Raw genomic sequence first — 24,545 nt, 5'->3', positions numbered from 1 at the left:
TTAAAGTATAACATCAATTTTTAACTTTTTTATTTATTTTTAATTGTTATGAAAAACAAATTCGGTAGTTTTAAAAGTAATACCGGGCGTTGCACGGGTCAATGGTCAAAATATTAATAATAAGAAGTAAAATCTTTCAAATAAGTTTTGTCAGCATAATTATGAATTTTAACATTTCTTTTTTTCAATTATATATTAAAGTCCAAAGTTTATTAATAAATTCTGAATCATATTAAAATTTATCAAGAGAGTAAAATAAAATAAAAAGATAATATATAAATCACATTAAATTCATGATAAAAGTTACACCTTACAAAACATAAAACAAATTATATCTATTAAAAAAATATTTAAATAAATATATGAATCTAAAATATTAGATCACTTATATTATTCTTTTATCAACATGATGATTTCTTATAAAAAAAACATAAATTTTTTTATATGTTTCTTACCATTTTTTTCTAAGATTTAAATAAAAATCAATTAATATATTCATAAAATCATGTAGAATTAAATAATAATCGATCTCTAACCAAAATCTCAAATATTTACATTATTAATTTCTTAATAAATAAGTTCACGTGAACAAAATTCATATATTAAAAATATCATTATATGTATTAAAAATGATCATTACATTAATCAGTTTATATTCAATTTTACTCTAACATGATAAACTTTTAATAAATGTTTTATATTTTATAGGCTTAAATATTTCTTTTTCTCATTTTCTTATAATTTGGTGCAGGTGGCACTATTTGCAATACATCTACCATTTTTTAATTATGTGGACTGTTTGTAAACAGTGAGGTGGACAAATGAGTTATATAATTAGGGATTTGGGGAAAACCCTATAATTAGGGATTTTGGGAGCAAAAGAGGAATAAATTCTCTTCATGGTTGTTGCATCTGCATGTTGGTGACAACTTAAATGTTTGATGTGCTAGCTCCTCAGAAAATGTAGAAGATGTATTTGAAGGTAGGAAAGATGAAGACATTGATCAATATGGAAGAAAACTTTTCGACCATGTATTTAGGTATAACATTGAATTAGCCTTGCCTAATGAAGAGACATGAAAAAATTTGTAATAGACCAAAGCCTATATACAGCAAGGATGTTCTCTATTGTGTCCATGTTAATTTGCAAGATTGTTAGCAGTTTTATGGACTTTGAAATACCAAATGGAAAAGATGAAGAGGTTGTTGGAGTTTGGCACGGGAGATAAGCCTACAATGAAGTTTTTGTGGGAGAGAGAAGGGTTTTGTTTTGAGATGGTTGCCATATGGAGTTTGAGATGTTGAAGGATGACAATTGTTGTTGGGAAAAAGGGGATTGAAGATTGAAGAGGAAGAAAAAGAAGGAAGGAGGGAGAGAGGAATGGTTTCAATCCCAAATCCCTAATTACAGGGTTTCCCCAAATCCCTAATCCCTAACTTTAAAACTAATTTCTCCATCTCATTGTATACGTAATAAACAAAAGAAAAATGATATTTTAACCCACTCTCTTGACTCACTTTTAACCTATTGCTTTAATCATCATTAGATCATTTTTTTTATTTTTTGTAGTGATATGATGTGATGATCTAATAGTGATTGAAATGATGGGTTAAAAGTGGGTCAAAAAAAAGTGAGTTAAAGTATCATTGTCCTAAACAAAATATAATACATAATATAAACAATGTCACTTGTACAAGACTCCATTACTCATATAAACGGCGTGACACAAAATGGGCCAAATTAAACACAAATTGCAAAAATTATTACTATTTTAAACATTTGAAAAAAATTAGGACTAATGGCAATAAACACTGCGAAAATGAGGATCAAATAGGTATTTAAGTCTATTTTATATTTTAAAATTAATTATTATATAATATATATATATATATATATATATATAACAATATATAAAGAAGATTATTTCTTTTATGTCCACATTTCATAATACCAATTATACCCTATATAATATAAATATTTATTAAATTTTTTAAAAGTAACGGTTATTTTTACCTATTTTCTATAAAAATGTTTTTATTTTTTCCTTTTTTTTTATTCATCAACAATTAATTTCTTTATTCATTTCTCTTCACTTTTAACATTTCACTTATTTTTAATAAATATAAATTAATTCTATATATATTAATTTAATAATATTATACTATTATCACCAATTTTATAAAATGCGTATATATATATATATATATATATATATATATATATATATATATATAAAAAGACCGATTTCCTTCTAAAACAAAATTAGGATGTTATGTGAAACTATTGAGATAGAAGTTATTTTAAGAAACCCAAAATATATTATAAAAGTGAGTAATTAATTGGGAATATTGATTGTGAAATAATATTAGACAAGTGAAATTAGTAGACGTTACATAAACTGGTTAACGCAAAATATAATATTCTTCTAAATAATAAATAAAATTGTGTTTAAATTTAAATGTATTATAATCAAAGGGTATATATTATTAAAACATCAGTTATCCAAGTAAAATCGTGTATTCAGAAACAATAAACAATATTGTTTTCAAAAACAAACAAAACAAATAGTAATAGTTATTTCAACCAAGAATGTCAAATATGTGTTTGTCAAAACCTATCGGGTCAATATAAACCAAACTGACTCACTCATGATTTTACATTATCTCTTCTAGAACCACCACTAAAATACATAACAACCACTAAAAAACATAACAAGGTTGAATTAAGAAAAAAACTATTTTTGTGATACTTTTAGACTGCTAATATATTTAAATTATTTTTTATTGTATTATTATACATCTAAAAAAGCAAATCAAACTTTAAAGCAAAATCACAGATGATATTTACGTATCATTTTATATCTTTTATATAATATAAAACCTTTTAAATATATTTGTTAACCGATATTTTATTATAAAATTATTATTAAAAAATGTAGCATATTTTCACTATTTAATTGTTATGAAAACAAATAAAATAAATAAGAAGAAATTATTAATTATGTATTGAAATTTTTATACTACTTTGTACTATGTTTTGTTTGATGATTAACACTTAAATGTTAATGTAAGTTTTAGCTTGAAATATCATCTCTCGAAAGCTTTTCAAAAAATTATATTATAAAAAGCTCTCTATTTTGTTATACTTTAAATTTGATACCATTTAATATAAGTGAGCTTGATAAAAAATGATGTTTATATGATGTTTATATATATATATATATATAAGTGAATTTGAGAAAAAGATAAAAGTGAGAATAACAATTTTTTATTAGTAAAATGAATAAATTATAATTTAGGGCATTATAATCCCTGACAAAAAGAAATATAAGATAATTTCATATAAGGTCTGCATATTTTATAGATATATATGTTAACAATAGAGTTGGGAAAGTAGTTAATAGGTTAGTCTATATGACACATAGTATAACTACAATCATTGGTTGTAAAGATGTTATATAATGGCAGATGTCTATAGTAACAAAACCACTTCTCAAACTCTTTCACTACAAACCAATCCTGAGGCTACAAAATCTCATACAATTATGCTCCCAACATGCTCTCTGCTAACAAAAAAAGACATATAATGACATTCTTTTATTGGTTGTCTGTTATTTATTGCTTAACATATTTCAGCACTGTCTCTGAATATGTTTATTGTCACCCAATAGAGAAGTTGTATTATTTTGTTGTTTATTTCATATCTATATAAAAATTGTACCTTAATGCACTCTCAGCACCTGCAAAAGCATAACATATCTTTTTCAACCATTTTCCTAACTTTTTTCATACTAGAAATGTCCCCATTTCAATACAAGTCTCATAAAGTTATATTCTCTGATGAATTCAGTGTTTCCAAAAACTGTTTTCCTTAAATATTTGTATATGTGTTTTCATACATAACATCACATTACTTGCCTAAATATCATCTTTTCAGCAACTAATTTTTTTAATTCAATTATTTATAATAAAAAGATATGTTGAAAAATAAATTTTTGTAATTAAATTTTAAAAAGTAATTATTAAAAGAGTAAAACTAAAAAAAAAATGTATACACATAGTGATATCTTTTATTAATGTAGTGAAAACACATATTTTATGTGCTTGTGCATTACTATTATTTTCTAATAAAATAAAAATATATAAAGAAAAAATAATTTTGGTAAACAATGGTTTATATTAATGGAACAATTAGAAAACGGTTATAAATATTTACAACAACTTTAAAAATAAAATAATTTTAAAAAATAAAGTAATAAAATAAAATATATAAAGAAAAAATAATTTTGGTAAACAATGGTTTATATTAATGGAACAATTAGAAAACGGTTATAAATATTTACAAAAACTTTAAAAATAAAATAAAAATATAACATATTATTAAAAAGTAAAATTATAAAAAAATTATGTACATCAAAACAATCATTTAAAAGGGAATGCTTTTATATATAATTATAAATAATATATATTAACAATATACACTAGTACATTAGTAGAAAAATATAAATGTATGTGTGCCTATTTTGTTTACAATACTATAAATTTTGTTACACCATAAAGTAATTATTTGTTATGAAATTAAAACATATTAATAAACTATAAAATAATTTTTTCAAAAAATAATTATAGAAATAAATAAATTTTATAATCATTTACTATGTAAATGGTTTTTTTATTGTGAATAATTATTTAAGTTTAAAAAGTTTTTTCTAAAAAGGTAAAATTAAAAATATTTTTTTATTATGATTAATTATTTTTTAAAAATAATTATTAAAAAAGAAAAATATAAAAATGTGTAAGATGAATCTAATATAAATAATCAAAATATTATTATTTAATTTTATACAGCGAAATATTTATATGAAACTATTTTTATATTTTTATAAATTCAAATTAATATTAATATTAATATAATAAACATATTATAATTTTTTAAAATCTCATAGTGAAACAAATACTAGTATTATCACAATGGACGATCAGCGGTTGAGTTCTAATGCGTTGGACGGTTGTGGTTAAATTAATATTCAGTGGACCCAAAGAAATACTGGACAATAAGAACCGTTGATAAGGGTTACTTTCCCATCACATGGTCCCCTGTATTTGAGCTTAAGTTGCACACCTGCATCTACATATTTACATCTTCTGTCTCTACAACCCTAACCCATTGCATTCAACAAACCAAAGCTGCCTCTGTATTTGCCTTTTGTTTTTGCGCAATTTTTTCTTCATCTCATACACACAACACCAACATGCAAAATCACAATTAGCAACAAGCCCCTTACAAATTCTCACTCATATAACCTAAGGTAAGTTTCGTTTCGGACTCTTCTTGCAATATCATAATCTTGTTTTCTAGGGTTCCTGAAGTGTTCTTTTGTTTATTTTATCTATTTACCTGGTTTAAGGAATTCATATTATGGATTACGCAGTCAGATTCTGGTGGCGTTAAATTATAAGTTAGGTTTGGTATGTCTGTAAGATTTGAATGTGTTGCATGTTGCTTGAACTCTAGTTAATGGTTGCAGAGATATACATACAAATTTGTTATGGCAACAGCTGAGGCAGCTTCTGCAGGGCTTGGCCCTAGATATGCGCCCGATGACCCTACTCTTCCACAACCGTGGAAGGGGTTGATCGATGGCAGCACTGGTGTGTTATACTATTGGAATCCTGAAACCAATGTTACACAATATGAAAAACCTGCCCCCTTAACGTCACCCTTGCCTGCGCCTGTGGCTTCTGCACCGAGCTTGGCACCTATACCTGTGGCTCACACAATGCAGGCTGGTGGGATGGCACCGCAGCATGGGCAGCAGTTAATGCAAGGGCAGCCCTCGCAACAGCAGGTGGGTCACCTTGCCCAACAGCATGGCCAGTCGATGCCACCTCAGCAACAGCAGCAGCAGAGTCCCCATATGGTGCAGACCACTCAGCAGAATCCCTCTCAGGGTGGTCAGTCTGCACCACAGCAGAACTCATTGATGACGCAGTCAGTGCCGCAGCCAGGTTTACATCAAGCCAGACAGCAAATGATGCAGCCCCAGGGGCAGATGTTGCAGCAGCCTCAAGGACAGCAAATTCAACATCAGATGCCGCCACAGACAATGCATTCTCAGCATTTTGGCCAAGGAATGCCTCAGGATCATGGCTCACATATTGTACCTCCACAAGTACATCAGTTCCCTACCCAAAACATGCACTATATGTCATATCAGCAAAACATTATTACACCCAGGCAACCAAACTCTCAACACATTCAGCCAAACACTGTCTCACCTGGGCAACCTAATCCTCAGCAGGTTCAGCATAACATGCATGGTCAGCCCTTCGAAAATCAACAAACAGCATTTCAAAAGGTAGAGGAAACTGAGTTTAAAAATGGAAGTCAGGTTGGACTTTCACCATCCCAGTATCCGCAGAGGAGTACCTTGCCTGCTCAGAATAATCAGAACCTTCCTGCTGACACAGCTTCTGGTCAAATGCCTAATGTAGGTGTCAATGCTGGTCAGCCACAGCAATTCAGGACTTCCTTATCAGGCAGTGTACAGAAGTCACCCTCTGCAATGCCATTGCAGCAGGGTGGATCTGATTTATATTACCAACATGGTCCTAACTTTAATAAGCAGATGAGCCCAGGAATGATGCATGGTCATCCATCCAATGTCCATCCTGTTGGCCAAAAGATGAGTCACGAGGATAATTTACGTGGCAGAGCAGGAAATGAATATTACTATAATTCTAACAAAGATATGCCAACAATGGGTCGTCCGCAACCAGATATGACTCAAATACCCGTTCCTAGAAATCAGCAGGTAGTTTTTTCCCCAGTACTTTTAAACCATTGCTTCCCTTTTCAATCTTCAACTAACTACAATTATTGTATTATTTGCAATGCCATTTGACTAATATATGAAAACCTCCATTGGATTCTCATTTCCGTCCACAAAATAATTTTTCTTAATGGAATGACTGCAATTAGTGATGTACTTGGCTGCAATTCATTTTTTCCGAGTATAAAAAAACATTAGCATAAAAGTTCTGTTAAATGACTTTTATACCCTTTAATGTATTGGTAGGAGGATAAGTTTATGGCTATACATGTCATATTTCAACTAAATATCGCTTTCATTTTCATCTCATGTACGAGCACTAAATTTACTCACTAAATTTACTCGTGCACTTTCGGCCCTCATACTATTTGCTTTGTGGTCAAACAAAAAAAGGTGCAGTCCTCATTTTCACTACAACCAACTTCCCTCCTTCCATTTTCTCTTAAATAATATTTTGCATCAATCCAGACTATACACCCTTGGTGCATCTTTCTGTATCAGTTAAGACAATCCTCATTAACTTCTCAAAAAGATCCTGAAATCCTAGCATCCGATTTTCTAGCATTGATGCTAAAGGGAAATAATCAGCATGCCTAAAAATAACCTCCAGTTCTTGAGACACTTAGCAGCAATAGACTTAAGATTTTTGCATCATGAACTTCTTGATAATATGCTATATTATTGCAAAAAAGTTAAATATTTACTCTTTCTATAAAGTTAATACAGCTTTTCTTTTCTGCTGTGTGCCTCATGGCAGTGTTTTTAAAGGTGCTTTTCATATTTGACTACTTCAACACTACCTTTTGTTGATAATACATCTGTGAAAGCTTCAGTGGTCTTTGTCAATTTTTAATCCTTTAATTTTTAAGTTGATCAGTCATCAATGCCTGTTCTTTGTTGTAATTAAATATTTTCATTTATGATTCTGTGAAACATCTATGCAGGATATGAGGATCGGCAATACTCCTTTTCAAAATGTAATGCCAAGTGGAAATGGAAGTGGTATTGCTGGGAATGCTATGCCTAGCATGTTTGTTCCTCCAATGGGAGGACCTTCACCTCTCTCTAATAACACTTTAATGAGGCCTTCCTATATGGGATCTTCTGATGCAAGTGATCTTTCACCTGCTGAAATTTACTGCCAGCAACATGAAGTTACAGCAACGGTCAGTACTTTTTTTGACACTTAGTTTAATATTTTAGTACAATTAGCATCTAGACCAAGCTTTTACACTACCCTAGGCATATTTCATATTATAATTTAATTGTGCGTATGTTACAAGCAATTAAGACGCTTCAAAATCAGAAGTGAAACCAAAGCCTGTCTTTGTTCTTATATGCTATATAGAATATGAGATGATATGATCTTCTTAGGGGAGATTGTTACGGACAAGTGCCATGTTTGTGGTTCTATTGTTTTATTTTTGTGTAAAATGACTTATTTTATTTTAAACTTATATTTTTGTGCATATTTATAATTCTTTTACATCACTATTTATGTCTCACTTGACAGGGTGGTGACATTCCCCCTCCTTTCATGACATTTGATGCTACTGGTTTTCCTCCAGAGATATTGAGAGAGGTAAGTTTATTGTTCTCCTATAATATGGTGTTGTATGCATTGGTGCTTCCTAGGAAAGAAATGGTTTTACTCCTTTTTCCCCATTTTTTTAACTTAAAATTTACTTTTAAACTTGTCTATTTTCGCTTGTCGCAGGTGCGATATCTGCTCCAGAGCAGGAGCATATGTCGTACGCTGCACTGCTAATCTGCTATTGGCACAATTACACGTGCAACTACTATCCTGATTTTTGGAGCCTGCATAATGGATGGTTGGAGCCTTTCTTGGGCATCTTCTAAGGGTGGATGGCCCTCCATTCTTCAAATTTCTATGTGATCTGGGATTTGTTGCTTATTGGCTCCGCCTCTTATGTCTTTTTTGCCTTTTTTAATTGCCTCAAGTTGCTTCAGTAAGCAACCATAACCTATGGGTCCTTGTTTTTGTTTGCTAAATTATACAAGTTGAATGCAATTTTGTGTTTTGCAAATCAAAAAGGCATTGGATTCGTGCACCATTCATAGGTCTGATATCTAGTCATATACTGTCATTTCAGATATATTCTGCTGGCTTCTCAAATCCAACACCAATACAGGCTCAAACATGGCCTGTTGCACTACAGGGTAGAGACATAGTAGCAATTGCCAAAACTGGCTCAGGGAAAACATTGGGTTACTTAATCCCTGCCTTCATTCTTCTTAGACAGCGACAAAATAATTCTCTGAATGGCCCCACTGTCTTGGTTTTGGCTCCAACACGGGAACTTGCGACACAGATTCATAATGAGGTTATCAAGTTTGGTCGATCATCACGAGTCTCTTGCACGGTTTGTCCGAGACCTTCTATCTTTTCCTTTTTGTTGAGTTTTAGCCTATGAAAATTGCCTTTATCTTTTGGTTCATCTGTTTTATTTTCCCTTTGCAGTGCTTGTATGGTGGAGCACCTAAAGCCTTTCAACTAAAGGAGTTAGATCGGGGAGCAGACATTGTTGTTGCCACACCCGGTCGGCTCAATGACATACTTGAAATGAAGAAAATTGACTTTGGGCAAGTTTCACTACTTGTGCTTGATGAGGCTGACAGAATGCTTGACATGGGTTTTGAGCCTCAAATCCGGAAGATTGTGGATGAGATTCCTGCACGAAGACAAACTCTCATGTACACTGCAACCTGGCCAAAAGAAGTAAGAAAAATTGCTAGTGAACTTCTTGTGAATCCAGTCCAGGTTAACATTGGAAGTGCAGATGAGCTTGCTGCAAATAAAGCCATCACACAGGTACTTAATTGAGGCAATTTATTTAAAAAACAAAGTACGTGGTAATTTTAGTTTTATCTTGTGTCTGTGTGCTCAGTTTTGGTGAATTTGTGTTCAATTTTTCTGTGACTGTTGAAAATATTTGCTTCTTCCTTTCATTTTTTCTTCCTGTTATATTCTATATCCAAGGTTCTACTTCCGGATATAAGGACGTGTTAAACCTCCAAATTTCAATAAATTTATTTTCCTTGTTTGGATATTGGCTTCTTCCTATTATTTATACTCTTTGTATTATTATATTCTATATCTAAATATCCGATTGTGGAAGTGAATGGAGACAAACTTTACCAATAAAGCTGAAGGTTTGATTTTTGGAAAAAGGTTTCTCTAATCACCACGGCTACAGGTATGCTTGTGGGAAGGGACTGAGGATGGTTGTCTAAAATAACAAAAACACATTCTAAATACAAGAACTGAAATACCATTTCAACTCTTCAAACTCATCTATGATTAATTATTTTTGTTTTATTCTTTGTGGTATTTGACGTTTCTTAAATGAGAATGCCATCAAAATATCTTTTCAAGAAGTTATAATTCTTGATGGCACTTTTGAAATGTTGGTTAATGTAACCTCTTTTTTATTGATGTAACAGTTTAACACTTGATCTAAAAGCATCTTCTATATGGTCATTGCGTCATGTTGACCTCCATGTGGCTATGAATATCTTCCTTAGCATAGTAATGTACTAGTGGTTTCATTGTCCTCTAAACTGTTCTGCAATTATTTTTTGTTTATTTTCTAAAAGGACCGAGACTTGTCCCAAGAGTAAGATTGTTAAATTTTTGTGACCTTGTGGTCATGATTAAAAGGTCTGTTCATGTTTGACCTTTTTCCCAGACCCCACAACTATTGGAACCTTGTGCACTGGGATTTTTAAGATATCAATGTTTTGCATTTCCCTTTTTTAGGAAGCCTTAACTTTTATCAGTTTTTGGAGGGGGAAATGTTGTCATGTGTAGTGAGTGCACTTTGTAAGTTTTGGGAATGGTTCACTTATAGAAAGGGTATTGCGAACGTTATGTTTCCAAAAATTAAAACACGGCCTTTTAATTGTGTTAAATTTGTGTGAAGGACTTTTTTTCTGAAATACCTTTTTCTAGGACGAGTTTGTTTTCTGTTGTGCCATATTTATTTACGTCTGTTTTGTATTCGATGTCATTATGTCATTATGCTGTTATCTAGTATCCTGACTTTTATTTGTAATCAATTAAATAATCCATCATTGATTTTCTCTATGAATAGATTTACTTTAATATGTTCCAAATGAAGAACAATATTTTTAGTTTCTTGGAGACTTGTACTCTTTTTTCCCTTGCATATGTAATTTGTATACTTGCAGTATGTTGAAGTTGTCCCACAAATGGAGAAGCAGAGGCGTTTGGAGCAGATCCTCAGATCCCAAGAACGAGGTTCTAAGGTCATAATATTTTGCTCCACGAAGAGGTTATGTGATCAACTAGCTCGTAATATTGGCCGCACTTTTGGGGCTGCTGCAATTCATGGAGACAAGTCTCAAGGTGAGAGAGATTGGGTTTTAAGTCAGTTCCGGACTGGGAAGTCACCAATTCTGGTTGCCACTGATGTTGCAGCTCGTGGGCTTGATATTAAGGATATAAGGTTAGCTTCTTTGTGGTAAATAATATAAATGAATGGGTAATATTATGGAGTCTTTATGTTACTTTGCATGTGCTGGATAATGATGAATCTTTTGTCTATCACATTGTGGCCTTAGCTTTGTTTAGGCGTTTTTTGCTGCTTCATTGTAGTTGAACTTGTGAATTTATGTTACAGGGTGGTAATAAATTATGATTTCCCCACTGGAATTGAGGACTATGTGCACCGTATAGGAAGAACTGGAAGAGCAGGTGCTACTGGAGTGTCATATACATTTTTCTCTGAGCAGGACTGGAAACACGCAGGTGATTTAATCAAAGTTTTGGAGGGTGCTAATCAGCATGTGCTTCCAGAGTTAAGACAGATGGCTATGCGTGGGCCATCAAACTTTGGAAAGGAACGGGGTGGGATGAGTAGGTTTGATTCTGGTGGTGGGCGTTGGGAGACTGGTGGTCGTGGTAGCATGAGAGATGGTGGCTTTGGTGGTCGTGGTGGCATGAGAGATGGTGGCTTTGGTGGTCGTGGGGGTGGCATGAGGGATGGTGGCTTTGGGGGCCGTGGGGGTGGCATGAGGGATGGTGGTGGCTTTGGTGGTCGAGGTGGAGGCATGAGGGATGGGGGATTTGGTGGACGTGGTGGTGGCGGTTTTGGTGGACGTGGTGGCATGAGGGATGGAGCTGGTGGGAGAGGTGATTTCTTTCCTGGTAGGGGCAACAGAGGTAGGGGATCTGGTGGTCTTCGTGGTGGTCATGTTGGTTGGGGTAGGGGTGAACGTGGTATGGATGACCGTGGACAGGGGCGCGGACGTGGCCGATTTGACAACAGAAGGGACGCTTCTTACAAAAGTAGAGGAAGAAGTTATAGTCGAAGCCCAGATAGAGTCCGAACATGGGATTATAGTAGTAGTAGCAGAAGCCGTAGTAGAAGCAGAAGCAGGAGTTGGAGCAGGGGTCGTAGTAGAAGTCGAAGTCGCAGCTGGTCTCGTGGCCGAAGTTACAGTCGGAGCCGGAGCCGGAGCCGAAGCCATACCCGCAGCCGGAGTCGGAGCCGGAGCCCCAGTTATGACAGGCGGGATAGGTCAGTTCAACAAGTTCCTGATCGAAAGGATCTTAGGGCACACGAAGTGGGAACTTCTGATCCAAGAATGCTTCCCTTGTCTCCTGGTCCTGGCACACAGGAGAATTCCTCTTTGGGAAGTGAACAAGGGCAGCAGCAATCTGTTATTGGTAGCTCTGATCCAGGGAATCCAGAAGCTGTAGCAGACATTAGTCATCAATCAGGTTCTGGTGTTTAGACTCGCGATTGGATTCTCGATTTTTGGGAAGGCATTCTAACTTTTTGTCTTGAGTGGATAGGTGGGTAAACCTTCCACTTTAGTTTAAGATTGTCTTTACATGGTGATATTACCTGATGGCTAGAGGTTCATTCACGGGGTAGTGCTGTAAGAAATGAGTGAACAGTCTAATATGATATGATACTGCATCAACATTATTTGGTGGGAGTTGTTCAATGGGTACCACAGGTGCTTAATTTTGATCAATTGGCGATGCTCGTCTAGCTTACGTATCGGTCTGGTTGGTTTTATTGGAGGGCATTATTTTAATATTTATATGTAGTATTAGTTGTGGAATTGGAATTAAACAAATTGTAACGAATCGATTATTGTTTTGTACTAGGCATTGTGGTTATTATTCTCTGCTTTTCCCCCTTTATTTTCTTTTCTTCGTGTTAACAAATGTTAAATGGAAATTTAAGATTGAAAACATAATTAACTAAATCCGATGCGTCAAATTACTCGTTTTCAAGTTTGAAGTATTTCTAACGTTATTCAACTCTCATGCTAAAACGCAAATTTTAGATGTGACTTTTTTAAGTGTTGTTTAAGGATGGGAGAAGTTGAGAAATCTCCCACTGTAATGAACCGTTCTCAAACTTTGGATTCATTACTTTTTTTATCGAGTATTTGTATTTTTCCTTTTGCAAAGAAAAACACTTGTGTGGTGAACCACGTTTCTGTTTCATGTTTTCTGTGTAGATGAATGAAGAATGTGGTGTAAGTAGGAAAAGCGCGTTGATAAACAGAGGTAGGTGGAGTAGTGGGTAAGATATTTATGAGCAAAGCAAGGAACATAATCCCTTTTGTTTCTTGCAGCAAGTGCTTCCAAGATTTACGTTAAATTAATGGTGAGGAAAAAGCATCCACTTTCTCTTTGCTTCCTGAGCAGCTGATTCATCTCAAAATGTTCCCACTCATTTTTCATTCCATTTTTGGTATTTTCATACTTTGGTTTTGTTCTCTCTGATCCAAAAGATCCAACATTTACATAAGCCTATGAAAAACTCAATGGGAAGGAGCAAAAAGGAATGGGGTAAAGAACGAAATGTACAAGTTTCACCAAAATGTTGATCAATTTTTTCATTATCATCATATATATCTTAAAATTCTACCAACTAAAAAATGACATAAACGAATTAACATTTTCTTGATACTGTTGTGTTAAAAAAAAAACTCATTATTATACAATAAAAACTCCTGTAGCAGCATAAAGACATTAGTTTGAATTTTAATGAAGTATGGAATTGATTTATGGGCAATCTGCAAGTAATTAAGTGCATGCCAGTCAACTCTCAACACCTAATTTACTTAAATTTTGTAGGGAAAGAGAAAAAAAAGGCTTAAATTATGTATATAAAAAAAATTCAAAAATTTGTAGAATGTAAAAATATTAACCCAAACACACCTTCCTTTCATTTGTTGGCCACCTACTTACTATATAGAGATATTTCTTTCGACGTATTTAAAAAAACTTATTCAAAAGAATTTGCTTCATACATAAATTATTTCCTAGATATAAGTATGAACTATTTTCTAATACACTGTAGGTTGTAAAAAGTGCAATCCATGCATTTTACAATACTGTAAATGTAAAGACAATAAATATTGAGAATATATGAAATTTATAGAGACGAAAGATAGAAAATAATTGTGTTTTATGAAGTATGAAAATTTGGTGTGATTCAATTTTAATTATGTATTGTTAATTTTTTGATATGTGAATCAAAACATGCAAGTAAGTGTTTTAAGTGATTTGTATGTATTATCTGATTTTTACTAATTTGGACTAAATATTTTTAAGTATTGATTGGTAAAAAAAAAAAATTAAGATGCAAAAAGAATTATAACTTAATGAGTTAAATATGTCTCCAGTCTCTAAATTTTGACGAAAAATTAGAATTTGTCCCATTCGAATAATAAACTTTGATGCAAAAAATGAAACTTTGATATATTTTTATCCTTGAACTATATAAATGAATGAATATATCTTTTTAGCTCAATTACATTAATTTTTTTTTACGTATCAAATGCATTTCACTTTAGCATTTGAGTTGTTTACACCGTTTAATACTTTATCGCTTTAATGAAAATCGAGAAATATGTTTGACTAGGGGTAATAATGTAGGCTTGAACTGGCGAGCCAACTTGCAAATCCATAAAAAAAAAATCAGAAGAATTGAGATATTTAACTCGTTAACTTGCAAAAGTTCAGACTAAAACAGAAATAGGAATAAGATTCAGAGTGAAAATAACAATTTGTATACGATTACTCAAGTATAAAATAGTCACAAAGATTGAAACAAGAAAGATAAACAAAAAATATATTAAAAACATATAAAAGTTGGTAGAGACATTAGACGCTACAAATAAATTGAATGCTTAATAAATAAGTAAACAAATTTAATGTAAAGACAGAAAGGTTAATATCCTAATAGGAAACTGTGAGATTTTGTTTATCAATGAAATCATGTAATCAACCTTTTTAATCCAGGCCAAAAATAAAAGAAAATGGACAAAATTCAGGTGTGAAATATCATAATTAGAATCATTGTCTTCACATGCAAAATTTGTTTCATTTATTCTCTTTATTTTCATAACTTTTTGGTCAAGGAGAACAATATACTTTAGTATAAGAAAATTATTGCAATTTATTCTTTTGATAAGATACTAGTATGGTTTTTTACATTACCATGTATGAATGCCTTATAATGGTAAAATTTTAAACAATACTATTTAACTTGACATAATCTTTATAAACAACTACACTATCATGATGATTATTGGAGTTCAATCTTTTGTTCAGCATAAGAAAAATGAAATTAACTTATGAAGTATTTAGATAGTAAAATTCAAAAGATTGACTTAAGGAATCTTAAATGTTTTGTACTAAAATATTTTCTTGGATAGAGAATTTTCAGAAAATTATGAAAAAAACGATAAAATTTTAAGTTCTATTAAAAAAAAGTAAGAATAACTCTCTGTTTTCTTTCTTCCTTGTTTCTCCACCCCTCATTTATTTTTTTCTACCTTCATTATATTTCATCTCTATGTTTTTCTCTTTTTTTTTTCTTGTTATCCTTTATTCTTTATCTTTCTTTATATTCTTTCTCTACTTTCTTTTGTTTGTTCAATATTAATATAAAATTTTTTGGTATTTTTATTATTAAATATGATTTTATATGATTTTAATTATTAATTATTTAAAATAATAAATATATTTTAAGAATATAATATAAAAAATTAATTTTAAACCTAGATTAAGTTGTTTATATATGAACAAAATTGTTCTATCAAAATTTGAAATCCGACTTTCAAACTGTCTGGTTTAAATAAAAATTTAATACAACCAAAATATAAATATAAATAATTTAATTTTCTTTTATATATTTTTAATCCAATCGCAACTTAAATTTATTTTTATTTAAATTTTGAAGATTCTTGGTGAAATGGATCGAATGTTGAACAACTTATCCATTAATCATATACATGTACGAAGGTTTATTCGTATATTAATATTACCTACCAACAAGTGAACAATATTAATAGGAGCACAATTAAACTGATAAAGAAAGCGAGGGAATCATACACCCGTTTTCGGCTACACGGGGAGAAATGTTATTCTCACGAGTCTTTCTCCTTTGTCACCATGACCGCTCCAATAGTCGCGTGCAGTGTGATTGTCGGTGGACAAATCCGAAGGGTATTATAGTCAAAACAGAAAATAAATTCAAGGCCACAATTGGACAGTGATCACCGCCATAATAACCCAATTACAATGCGTGCACATCAAGCAGGCAAAACGACGGCGTTGGCATTTTTGAAGTGGTGTTTTCGTTGTATCCGAAGCGGCAGAAGGGTAACTAGGTAATTTGAAAAGCGAACGCAATAAGAAATAGCGAAACGCTTCGTATCTTATAGTGGGGGAATCAATCTCTCTCTTCACTACTCCACTTGTGGGTTCTGGTTTTTTTGGTTACGCTCACCAAAACGGCTCTCTCGCAGGCCAAAAGCTTCACCGTTTCGGTTCCTGCCTAGGGTTTCCTTCTCGCGTCGCCAAATGCCGCACGGAGCCGCTACTTCGTTCTTCTCACTCTCCAGCTCCAATTCCCCTCCGCGTTCTTCACCCACCATGCATTGATTCTTCTTCCTCCTCTTCTCTTCAGGTAATTTCTCTCCTCTCTCGGTTTTGGTTCCTCATTTTTCTTTGTTGACTTCTTTTTATCGAATATTATGTTAATTGATAACTCGAGAGTGCTTGTTGTTGGTGTATTTTCTGCGGTGGTGCGCTTGATTGTGCTTGTGGAAACTCAGTTTCTGAGTTTCAGTGTAGGTTTAGGGTGGTTGAATTCTCGTTTTCTCTTCGGTTTTTTGAAATTGGTTTAATATTTGGTATGATGCTGAGCTGTATTTTGATCTTGAGGTCTTCGGCAGCCTGAAGGAATGAATGAAGTTTAATTGTGTGCTAGTAATTGCTCTGTCTAGAAAAAAAATAAAATTGGGCGCGTTTAGAATTCGATGTGCGTATCAGATATGTGACACTGCCAGTGTTTGATGGGATTTACTTGATATAATCAACATGCAGCTGTTGTTTATATAGCATTTGTGTTTAATTTGGTTATCTTGTCATGCTGCTGTTTGTAGTTATTCGTATTTATACTGTTCTTCATTTTTGTGGGTTTCAGTGTATTAATATTTGGTTGAGATGTTCTTTTACATATAATATAGTTTAGATTATGTGTTATTACTTGATGGAAACACTGTTTATGTCTAGTGTTTCTTATTTCTATCCTTTAATACCTTTTAGTTGTTATGCGTGCTTATGTTATGATTTTATGACTGTCTACAGTGGTGGCAGTTCTGGTATGGAAGTGTATGATATTTCTGAAACTAGAAACCATGATGCACATATGGTAAAAGAATTTAGTCTGTAACCTTTGTCCTTTAGTTTTTGATTTTTCAGGATTACTTTGATGATGGACATTAAATGTTTTATTCTTTTTTATTTTAGATTGAAGGTACTGATCTAAATTCACATTTCTCAAGCCCAAATCTTGAACGAACTGAGGTGATGGCCAACGAAGGAGCCCCTGAGTTTTATGTTGATCAGAACATGTATTACCCTATTGCCAACAATTATGGGTATTACTGTACAGGTACATTTAGAAACATTATAATGATAGTTTTGTTTTGAAATTATGTCACGGTGATAATTTCTTACTCATTGGTTTTAGGTTTTGAAACACCCGGGGAATGGGAGGACCACCATAGGATTTTTGGTGTAGATGGTCCCAATGTTCAGTACACGGCAAGTTCAACTCCCATTTCTCTCTATCTATGTTAGTTAATGGATTTTTTTAATGGTGCTGTTCCTTTTTCAGGGTGCACAAAATGAAAGTTTGCCGTATGTATATTATAGCTATGGATATGCACAGTCTCCATACAATCCATATAATCCTTATATTCCTGGTGCTATGATTGGAGCTGATGGCTCATTTGGAGGAGGGCAACATTATTACACTCTCCCCAATTATCAAAACCCAGTTTCTGCCCCTGGTTATATTCCCCTTGTTCCGCCAGACAATTTTTATGATAGTTCTGCAGATTCCTTTTTTGGAGCCAATGCTTCTGTCAGTAAACCTGATGGAAGAGGCTTGAAACATAAGTTCAATTCAGCTTCTGGTAACTTTTCTAGGAACTCTTCAAAATTTTTATCAAATCAGACAAGTTCCTTGGCCAGGGTGTCAGAAGGGCCGAGGGGTAATGATGGGAGGAAGCAAGATTTAACACATGCAAGTGTGTCCGGTAGTAGTTTTCTCAATTTAGCTTCACCGGCTGTTCATCAGGTAGTTGTATCACACTCTTTTAAATTATATTTGAATTGTTGATTTGCACATTTTTTCTTATGGTTAAATGATAATGAACTTATCTGCATGAAATTAGTTGTTAGTACTTCTCCACTAATGTGTTATTTTTTTTATATGCCTGCGGATTGTTTGGCTTGGTGAGAATTAATTTGTGAAATTTTAGAAGATCTTTATATAAATAAAAGATGGCTAAATTCAATGTTATTGAAAAAGGGCCATGGAGGAAATCACCGTGCAGCCCTGCACCTCGCTGTGAGGAAGAAACTGGGTCAGTGGGAAATTAAGAAAGCTAAATTGCCTACCAGCAGCACAGAGCTCCTCGTTATGAGGAGGAAACTGGGTCAGTGTGGAGTTAGGAAACCTAAGTTACCTACCAGCAGCACAGAGATGTTCTTCCTCGTAGTTCCCCTGACCCAAGCTCCAGGGTCAATATTTTGTACAGCGCCAAACCCCTCTACCCTTCCCTTTTTTCTCTTTTGTTCTTTACTGCCACCTCCCCCTTTCCTTTTTCTTCTTATTTTCGACTCTAATTATTTTTACTGTTATTTTAAGTCTTGAATTTGAACTTAGTCATATGGTGCATTTGTTTTATTGTTATTTAAATTTCTAGACTTATTATTATTAACTGTATGGCTGTGTTTCATTTTTATTTTGCATTAGAATCGTATTTCTGCATTTTTTTATTTGTTCATCTGTATATATTTGACACTTTTGTCTGAGTCTTCCACCATAACTTGTTATGGTTTCTGAAATATTTTCTTCAAGAATTTTTGGGTTGTGGATATTTTCCATTTTCCGATATCTATAATCCTTCACAATTTTTTTTTTCATGATGAGTGGGTGGTTTGATAATTGATGGGGGTTTCTTTCAAAATGTCATTTTTGTTGAGAGTTGTTTTATTTGATTGGCTCACTGTTATGCTTTTGTAAGGTATGGATTTCTTAATTTCAACTTGTAGATACAATTTCTAAATGTCTTATTTAACAAATAATGAATTTTCTGATTTCGAATCTAATGCTAATCGACAGTCTGCAGTTGCTAAACTTAGGCCGAAGCTTCACCCGGGCAGCAAAGTTCCAAGTGGTGGTGGAAATGGAAGCTCTGACATATTGGGTGAGCAAAATCGGGGCCCTAGAGTTGGTAGATCAAAAAATCAGTTGTCTGTGAAAGCCTATACAACGGTGACAGGAGATGGTAATGAGCAGGGGAACATTGTCATTTATACTGATCAATACAACAAGGAAGATTTTTCTCTTGACTATGAAAATGCGAAGTTTTTTGTTATAAAATCTTACAGTGAGGATGATGTGCACAAAAGCATTAAATATAATGTGTGGTCATCAACACCTCATGGAAACAAGAAGCTGGAGAATGCTTATGAGGATGCACAGAAAATAGCAGCTGAAAAGTCTGGAGTCTGCCCCATCTTTCTATTTTTTTCTGTGAGTGTTAAATGAATTTTAATCCTGGTTCTTTATTATTTGTATATCTACTATCTCTCTGTTATCTATCAGCAAGTCACACTTACTTTTCTTGTATAATGTTTTTCTTTTTAATGAAGGTCAATGCAAGTGGGCAGTTCTGTGGGGTTGCAGAGATGGTTGGTACAGTTGATTTTAATAAGAATATGGACTTTTGGCAGCAAGACAAATGGAATGGAAGCTTTCCTGTAAAGTGGCACTTTATTAAAGATGTACCAAATCCAAATTTTAGGCACATTATACTGGAGAACAATGAAAATAAGCCAGTAACTAATAGTAGAGACACACAAGAGGTATGTATTGTTTTTCCCTGTATTTCCTTTAACAAGTTTAGACATGGCAGGTTATTCTATTAACATTCTACAGTAATGCGTGTGATTGTTAATTTTTGACCAAATTTTGCAATTTATCTGGTGTAATTGTTTTGTTATTGATTGTAGAGTTATCGGACTGTTGGTTATCTACATACTACTGAATTTTTTATTTTTTATTTAGTTATATCTCATTTCATTCTTCTTGAATTGGTAGATTTTGATTTAACTGTCTTCTTACATAAATTTACTATTATTTTATTGATATTAGTATGCATGATTCCTTATGTGAATCTATTCAAAATGAACTTAGTGAACTATTGCACATCACATTTATATCACTGCTAGTTAGGCTATTTTGGTACAATTATTTTTTCGCTTTGAATTCAATAAATATAGCATGTTATCCTTTATCTCTATTTTTCTGCTTAAGCTTGTTACATTGATTATTATGTTCCTTGCTTATGCACAGATAGTGTATTTGAAAGGTTTGGAAATGCTGAAAATATTCAAAAATCACACGTTGAAGACATCTTTACTTGATGACTTCATCTACTATGAAAGCCGACAAAAGATCATGCAGGATGAGAAAGCCAAGTTGCTTGGCAAGAATTTTGATAGTCCGATATTTGTACCTGTGATGGAAGCTCCCCCAAAGCTGAATTTTACGTCAACTGGCAATTATGAGAAGAATTTGAAGCCCAAGGATGATTCTGATGGCTTGAAACAGATTCCAGTTTCAAGTCTTGAGCAGATTCCTAGTAATTCTAGTGGTACTAGCATCAAGCCTGTGGATGAGAAAGCTGATAAAACTGTTGCTAAAGATATTTCTTCTATCTTAAAGATTGGTTCAGTCACTATTGCCCCCAAACAGGTTGAGGCTAAACAATCGATCAGCATTGATAATAAAGAACCAGTTGATGTCCTTACCGTAGGCTCGATGAAGGTCAAAGTCAATGGGTTTGGTTCATCATCTGGATTCTTGAAGGTTGGCAGTATCCCACTTGATGGAAGAGCATTGCAATCGGGAAAAGGAGATGCTTCCGTTAAAACCGGATCACAACGTTAGATTTTACTTTGCGTTTGAAGCAAGATCTGGGCTTAGTCTACTTGGTAAAGATGGATTTATGGTTGCCCGATTGTATTTTACAATTGGGATGTTGATTTTCTTTTTGATCATTGTGTTTCCTACATGGTTCATTTGCTAATGGTGATGTTTTGCTGCAAGGCTGTTAAATCTTTGGGTCCTTGGACGGTGTTGATTGGGTCGACTTCTAAGGTTTTATAGGATAGTGTAACGTCCTTTATTTGTGCTTTTCGCCTGCTGGTTCTCAACATGCAAGGAGTGAGTGAGTTTGTTCATCCAATCTGTGTTGAGAAACCTGCTTGAACATCGCGCCACATAGTCGAGTGAGTCTGCTATATTGACAAGATCGTACTTCTATTCTATTGTTTTGAATGTAGTATCCTTATTTGGTTAAAGATGAGCAAATGTAACAATTGATTAAATGAGCTTTCTAAGGTGAGAGTATATCAATGGCAAGTGTATTAATTCTTGTACCTTATAATCTAATCTTAGGTGGAATCAGTTCACCGTGTTGTCTTTGGAAATGTTACGTTTGTTTGATGAAATTGTCGTTTCTCAACTCCCTATGAACTATTTAAAATTTATAATTAAAATTTAACTAGTTAGCGCTTGTGATTTTGCTGGTTGTTCTGAATGTCATCGTCACATTTTTTCGTGTTAGGAAAATGATCTGTTCGTGTGGTTGAATATTCTGAGCTATGGTAATCGAAACCATTCAGGTTATTTTCCGGTGAGATATTATTCCATGAATTCAAGTTTTTCTACTCTGAAAGCTAATTTGTGAAAATTAAGTTGTTTTTCAAATTCAACCAAAAAAAGCGACATTGTGACCATCATGTGGCTTTTTACGGAAGGAATCGTGTGCCCAGCGGTGATGCACCTAAAATAAGGTGGTGACTTGTGAGTACTTGCATCTGATCAGTAGAATGACATACCTTATTTTAGGTGTTGATTCTTTGGACTTTTAAGGTGCAAGTGGTTCCACCCAATTACCAAACCTTCCATCTAAGTCTAAGTATATCTTTGGCTTAGATTGAGTTGAGTTGTTTTAGGGGCAACAAAATTATATCTAAACGAACTGAGAGTGTTTTAAAAATCAGAATCAGGAGTAATAAAGTAGACATTGGTCTATCGGTCAACTCATCGGTCGGTCAAAATTTAGTGGGGTAGGTTGATTATTTAATCTCATAGTTTGTTTTGTACTTAACCTGCCAAATTAGAGAAACAAAAATGATAAAAATTTTAAGGAGGCTTAGATGATTTGGAACAACTTTAGTGAGCTGTGTTATATAACTTGATGTGATACCTAACTTTGGCAAAACTTAGTATGGGGGCAGTTTTTATTCATCTGTTATAGCAGGTAAATTTATTTATTTTTAAATAGTTTTAGTTTTTTTCGAGCTTTGTGTTATAGTTATTATTTGTTATATTTTGTCATTTATAAATGAGCAATTATTATTTGAGAAAACATTAATGCTAAGTGTGACGTTTTGTATATGTTTTTCCTTTTAAGGTAGCATGATGATAAGTTGCAATGCCTTCCATAGTTGATTGATTATACTTTTTAGGTTTAATTATGCCTTTGGTCCCCATTTTGGAGTCAAAATTTCAAAATGGTACCCAAATTTTTAAAAGTCTCATGGTCCCATTTTTTGTTAAAACGTCTAACGTTTGCCCTTTCCGTTAAGTCAAGGTTGACGTCGTTAGAAGGAGTGTCACGTGTCAATTCTTCAATTTTTTGAATTTTTTTTTATTTTTTTATTTTTTTTTTGAATTTTTTAAAAAATAAAAAAAAATTGTCACGTGTCAAGCTGTCATCGTGCCATGTGGCAGTGACAGAGTGACATGGCAGTGACAGTAACACGTGTCAATATTGTGCCAGATGTCATTTCTTTAGTCTCAATTTGGTCCTTTTATTTTAATTTGTCTCAATTTAGTTCCAATTTTTGTAAAAATTAGCAATTTTGTCCCTCTCCAAATTGAAATCAAAATTAATTTCTGTATAAATATACACAAATAGTTCCATCAAAATTGATATTTCAAGCAAATATTTTTAACTAAATTAAGTTCATTTAATTAATATTTTACATTAAACTTTATTTAAAATGATTTAAAAGTTGTTACTAGAAAATATTGTTAATAGAAAAAAATTCATAAATTAACTAGTAACAATAAAACAGATATAAATTTAAAATTTGAAAACAATTTTAAGTAAAGTTGAATGTGAAACATAATTTTAAATAAACTTAGCTATGTTAAAAATATATAATAAAAATATCAATTTGAATAAAATATCAAATTTAATAAAAATATTTGTATAACATTTATATAAAATTAAATTTGATTTCAATTTGGAAAGGGGCAAAATTGCTCATTTTTACAAAAATTGAAACTAAATTGAGACAAATTAAAATAAAGGGAACAAATTGAGATTAAGGAAATGACACCTGACATAATACTGACACGTGTCACTGTCATTGTCACATCACTCTGTCACTGTCACGTGGCACGATGATAGTTTGACACGTGGCAATTTTTTTGATTTAAAAAAAATAAAAAAATAATAATAAAAATTTCAAAAAATTGGGGAACTGACACATGGCACTCTGTCTAACGGCGTCAACGTGAGACATTTTAACAAAAAAGGGAACCATTTTGAGACTTGTAAAAATTTGGGTACCATTTTGAGATTTTGACTCCAAAATAGAGATCAAAGGCATAAGTAAACCTAGTTTTTAACGTAGTTTTAGTATGATATCCTGAGTCAATGTCCTTATGAATGAATCTTTATATTTGCACTTAGTAAAATAACACCGTTTACTTTTTGAATTGATATAATATGGTGATTTCTCAAAAATAAAAAATAAAAAATTCAACGCATATTATTGAGTTAGACACTCTCAAGGTGCTAATCCTAGTCAAAGACTTGTAGTTATAAAGTGATTTTATATATTTTCAATGTATAAAGCAGAGTTAAATATGTTAAATGTATATCTAGCTAGAAATGATCAAGGAATGAAGTAGGACTAAAAATTCTCAAGGTGTGAAATCAATTTAAAAAATTTCTAAAGTTAAAGTTTAGCTAAATATTGTCAAATATAGATTCAAACTAAAAATGTCATAGTATGTTGTCGATTCATCAATG

General features: G+C 32.7%; 2 protein-coding genes across 7 annotated transcripts; both read left to right on the top strand.

Annotated features, from left to right (window-relative positions):
* The first annotated feature begins 5,132 nt into the window (after positions 1 to 5,132).
* LOC114186763 (DEAD-box ATP-dependent RNA helicase 40) lies at positions 5,133 to 13,032 on the top strand. The gene is made up of 8 exons (XM_028074771.1): positions 5,133 to 5,309; positions 5,529 to 6,815; positions 7,778 to 7,999; positions 8,347 to 8,415; positions 8,948 to 9,217; positions 9,316 to 9,666; positions 11,046 to 11,323; positions 11,498 to 13,032. Exons 2-8 carry the CDS (start codon positions 5,550 to 5,552, stop codon positions 12,612 to 12,614), a joined length of 3,573 nt encoding a protein of 1,190 aa, XP_027930572.1. The 5' UTR covers positions 5,133 to 5,309; positions 5,529 to 5,549; the 3' UTR covers positions 12,615 to 13,032.
* Positions 13,033 to 16,564: 3,532 nt separating this feature from the next.
* On the top strand, positions 16,565 to 21,945 carry LOC114187646 (YTH domain-containing protein ECT4-like). 6 transcript variants are annotated; one of them, XM_028075949.1, is made up of 10 exons: positions 16,565 to 16,819; positions 17,503 to 17,566; positions 17,665 to 17,809; positions 17,888 to 17,961; positions 18,035 to 18,502; positions 18,734 to 18,956; positions 19,557 to 19,963; positions 20,083 to 20,295; positions 20,786 to 21,426; positions 21,542 to 21,945. In XM_028075949.1, exons 2-9 carry the CDS (start codon positions 17,519 to 17,521, stop codon positions 21,380 to 21,382), a joined length of 2,175 nt encoding a protein of 724 aa, XP_027931750.1. In that variant the 5' UTR covers positions 16,565 to 16,819; positions 17,503 to 17,518; the 3' UTR covers positions 21,383 to 21,426; positions 21,542 to 21,945. The 6 variants fall into 6 exon arrangements, with proteins under 6 accessions (XP_027931750.1, XP_027931751.1, XP_027931749.1 ...); XM_028075950.1 differs by having other exon boundaries at positions 18,035 to 18,499; positions 20,786 to 21,945; XM_028075948.1 differs by having other exon boundaries at positions 20,786 to 21,945.
* Positions 21,946 to 24,545: the final 2,600 nt, after the last annotated feature.

The sequence above is a fragment of the Vigna unguiculata genome, chromosome 6, assembly GCF_004118075.2.
Source record: "Vigna unguiculata cultivar IT97K-499-35 chromosome 6, ASM411807v1, whole genome shotgun sequence".
Lineage (NCBI taxonomy): Eukaryota > Viridiplantae > Streptophyta > Magnoliopsida > Fabales > Fabaceae > Vigna > Vigna unguiculata.
This window is presented reverse-complemented; position numbering and strand designations above follow the sequence as displayed.

Bases quoted from the DNA above. Each gene is read 5' to 3' on its own strand.
- LOC114186763 (XM_028074771.1), top strand. From the start codon at position 5,550: ATGGCAACAGCTGAGGCAGCTTCTGCAGGGCTTGGCCCTAGATATGCG. The intron at 9,218-9,315 runs GTTTGTCCGAGA...TTCCCTTTGCAG, and splicing joins CATCACGAGTCTCTTGCACG to TGCTTGTATGGTGGAGCACC. The intron at 9,667-11,045 runs GTACTTAATTGA...GTATACTTGCAG, and splicing joins CAAATAAAGCCATCACACAG to TATGTTGAAGTTGTCCCACA.
- LOC114187646 (XM_028075949.1), top strand. From the start codon at position 17,519: ATGGAAGTGTATGATATTTCTGAAACTAGAAACCATGATGCACATATG. The intron at 19,964-20,082 runs GTGAGTGTTAAA...TTTTTAATGAAG, and splicing joins CCATCTTTCTATTTTTTTCT to GTCAATGCAAGTGGGCAGTT. The intron at 20,296-20,785 runs GTATGTATTGTT...GCTTATGCACAG, and splicing joins ATAGTAGAGACACACAAGAG to ATAGTGTATTTGAAAGGTTT.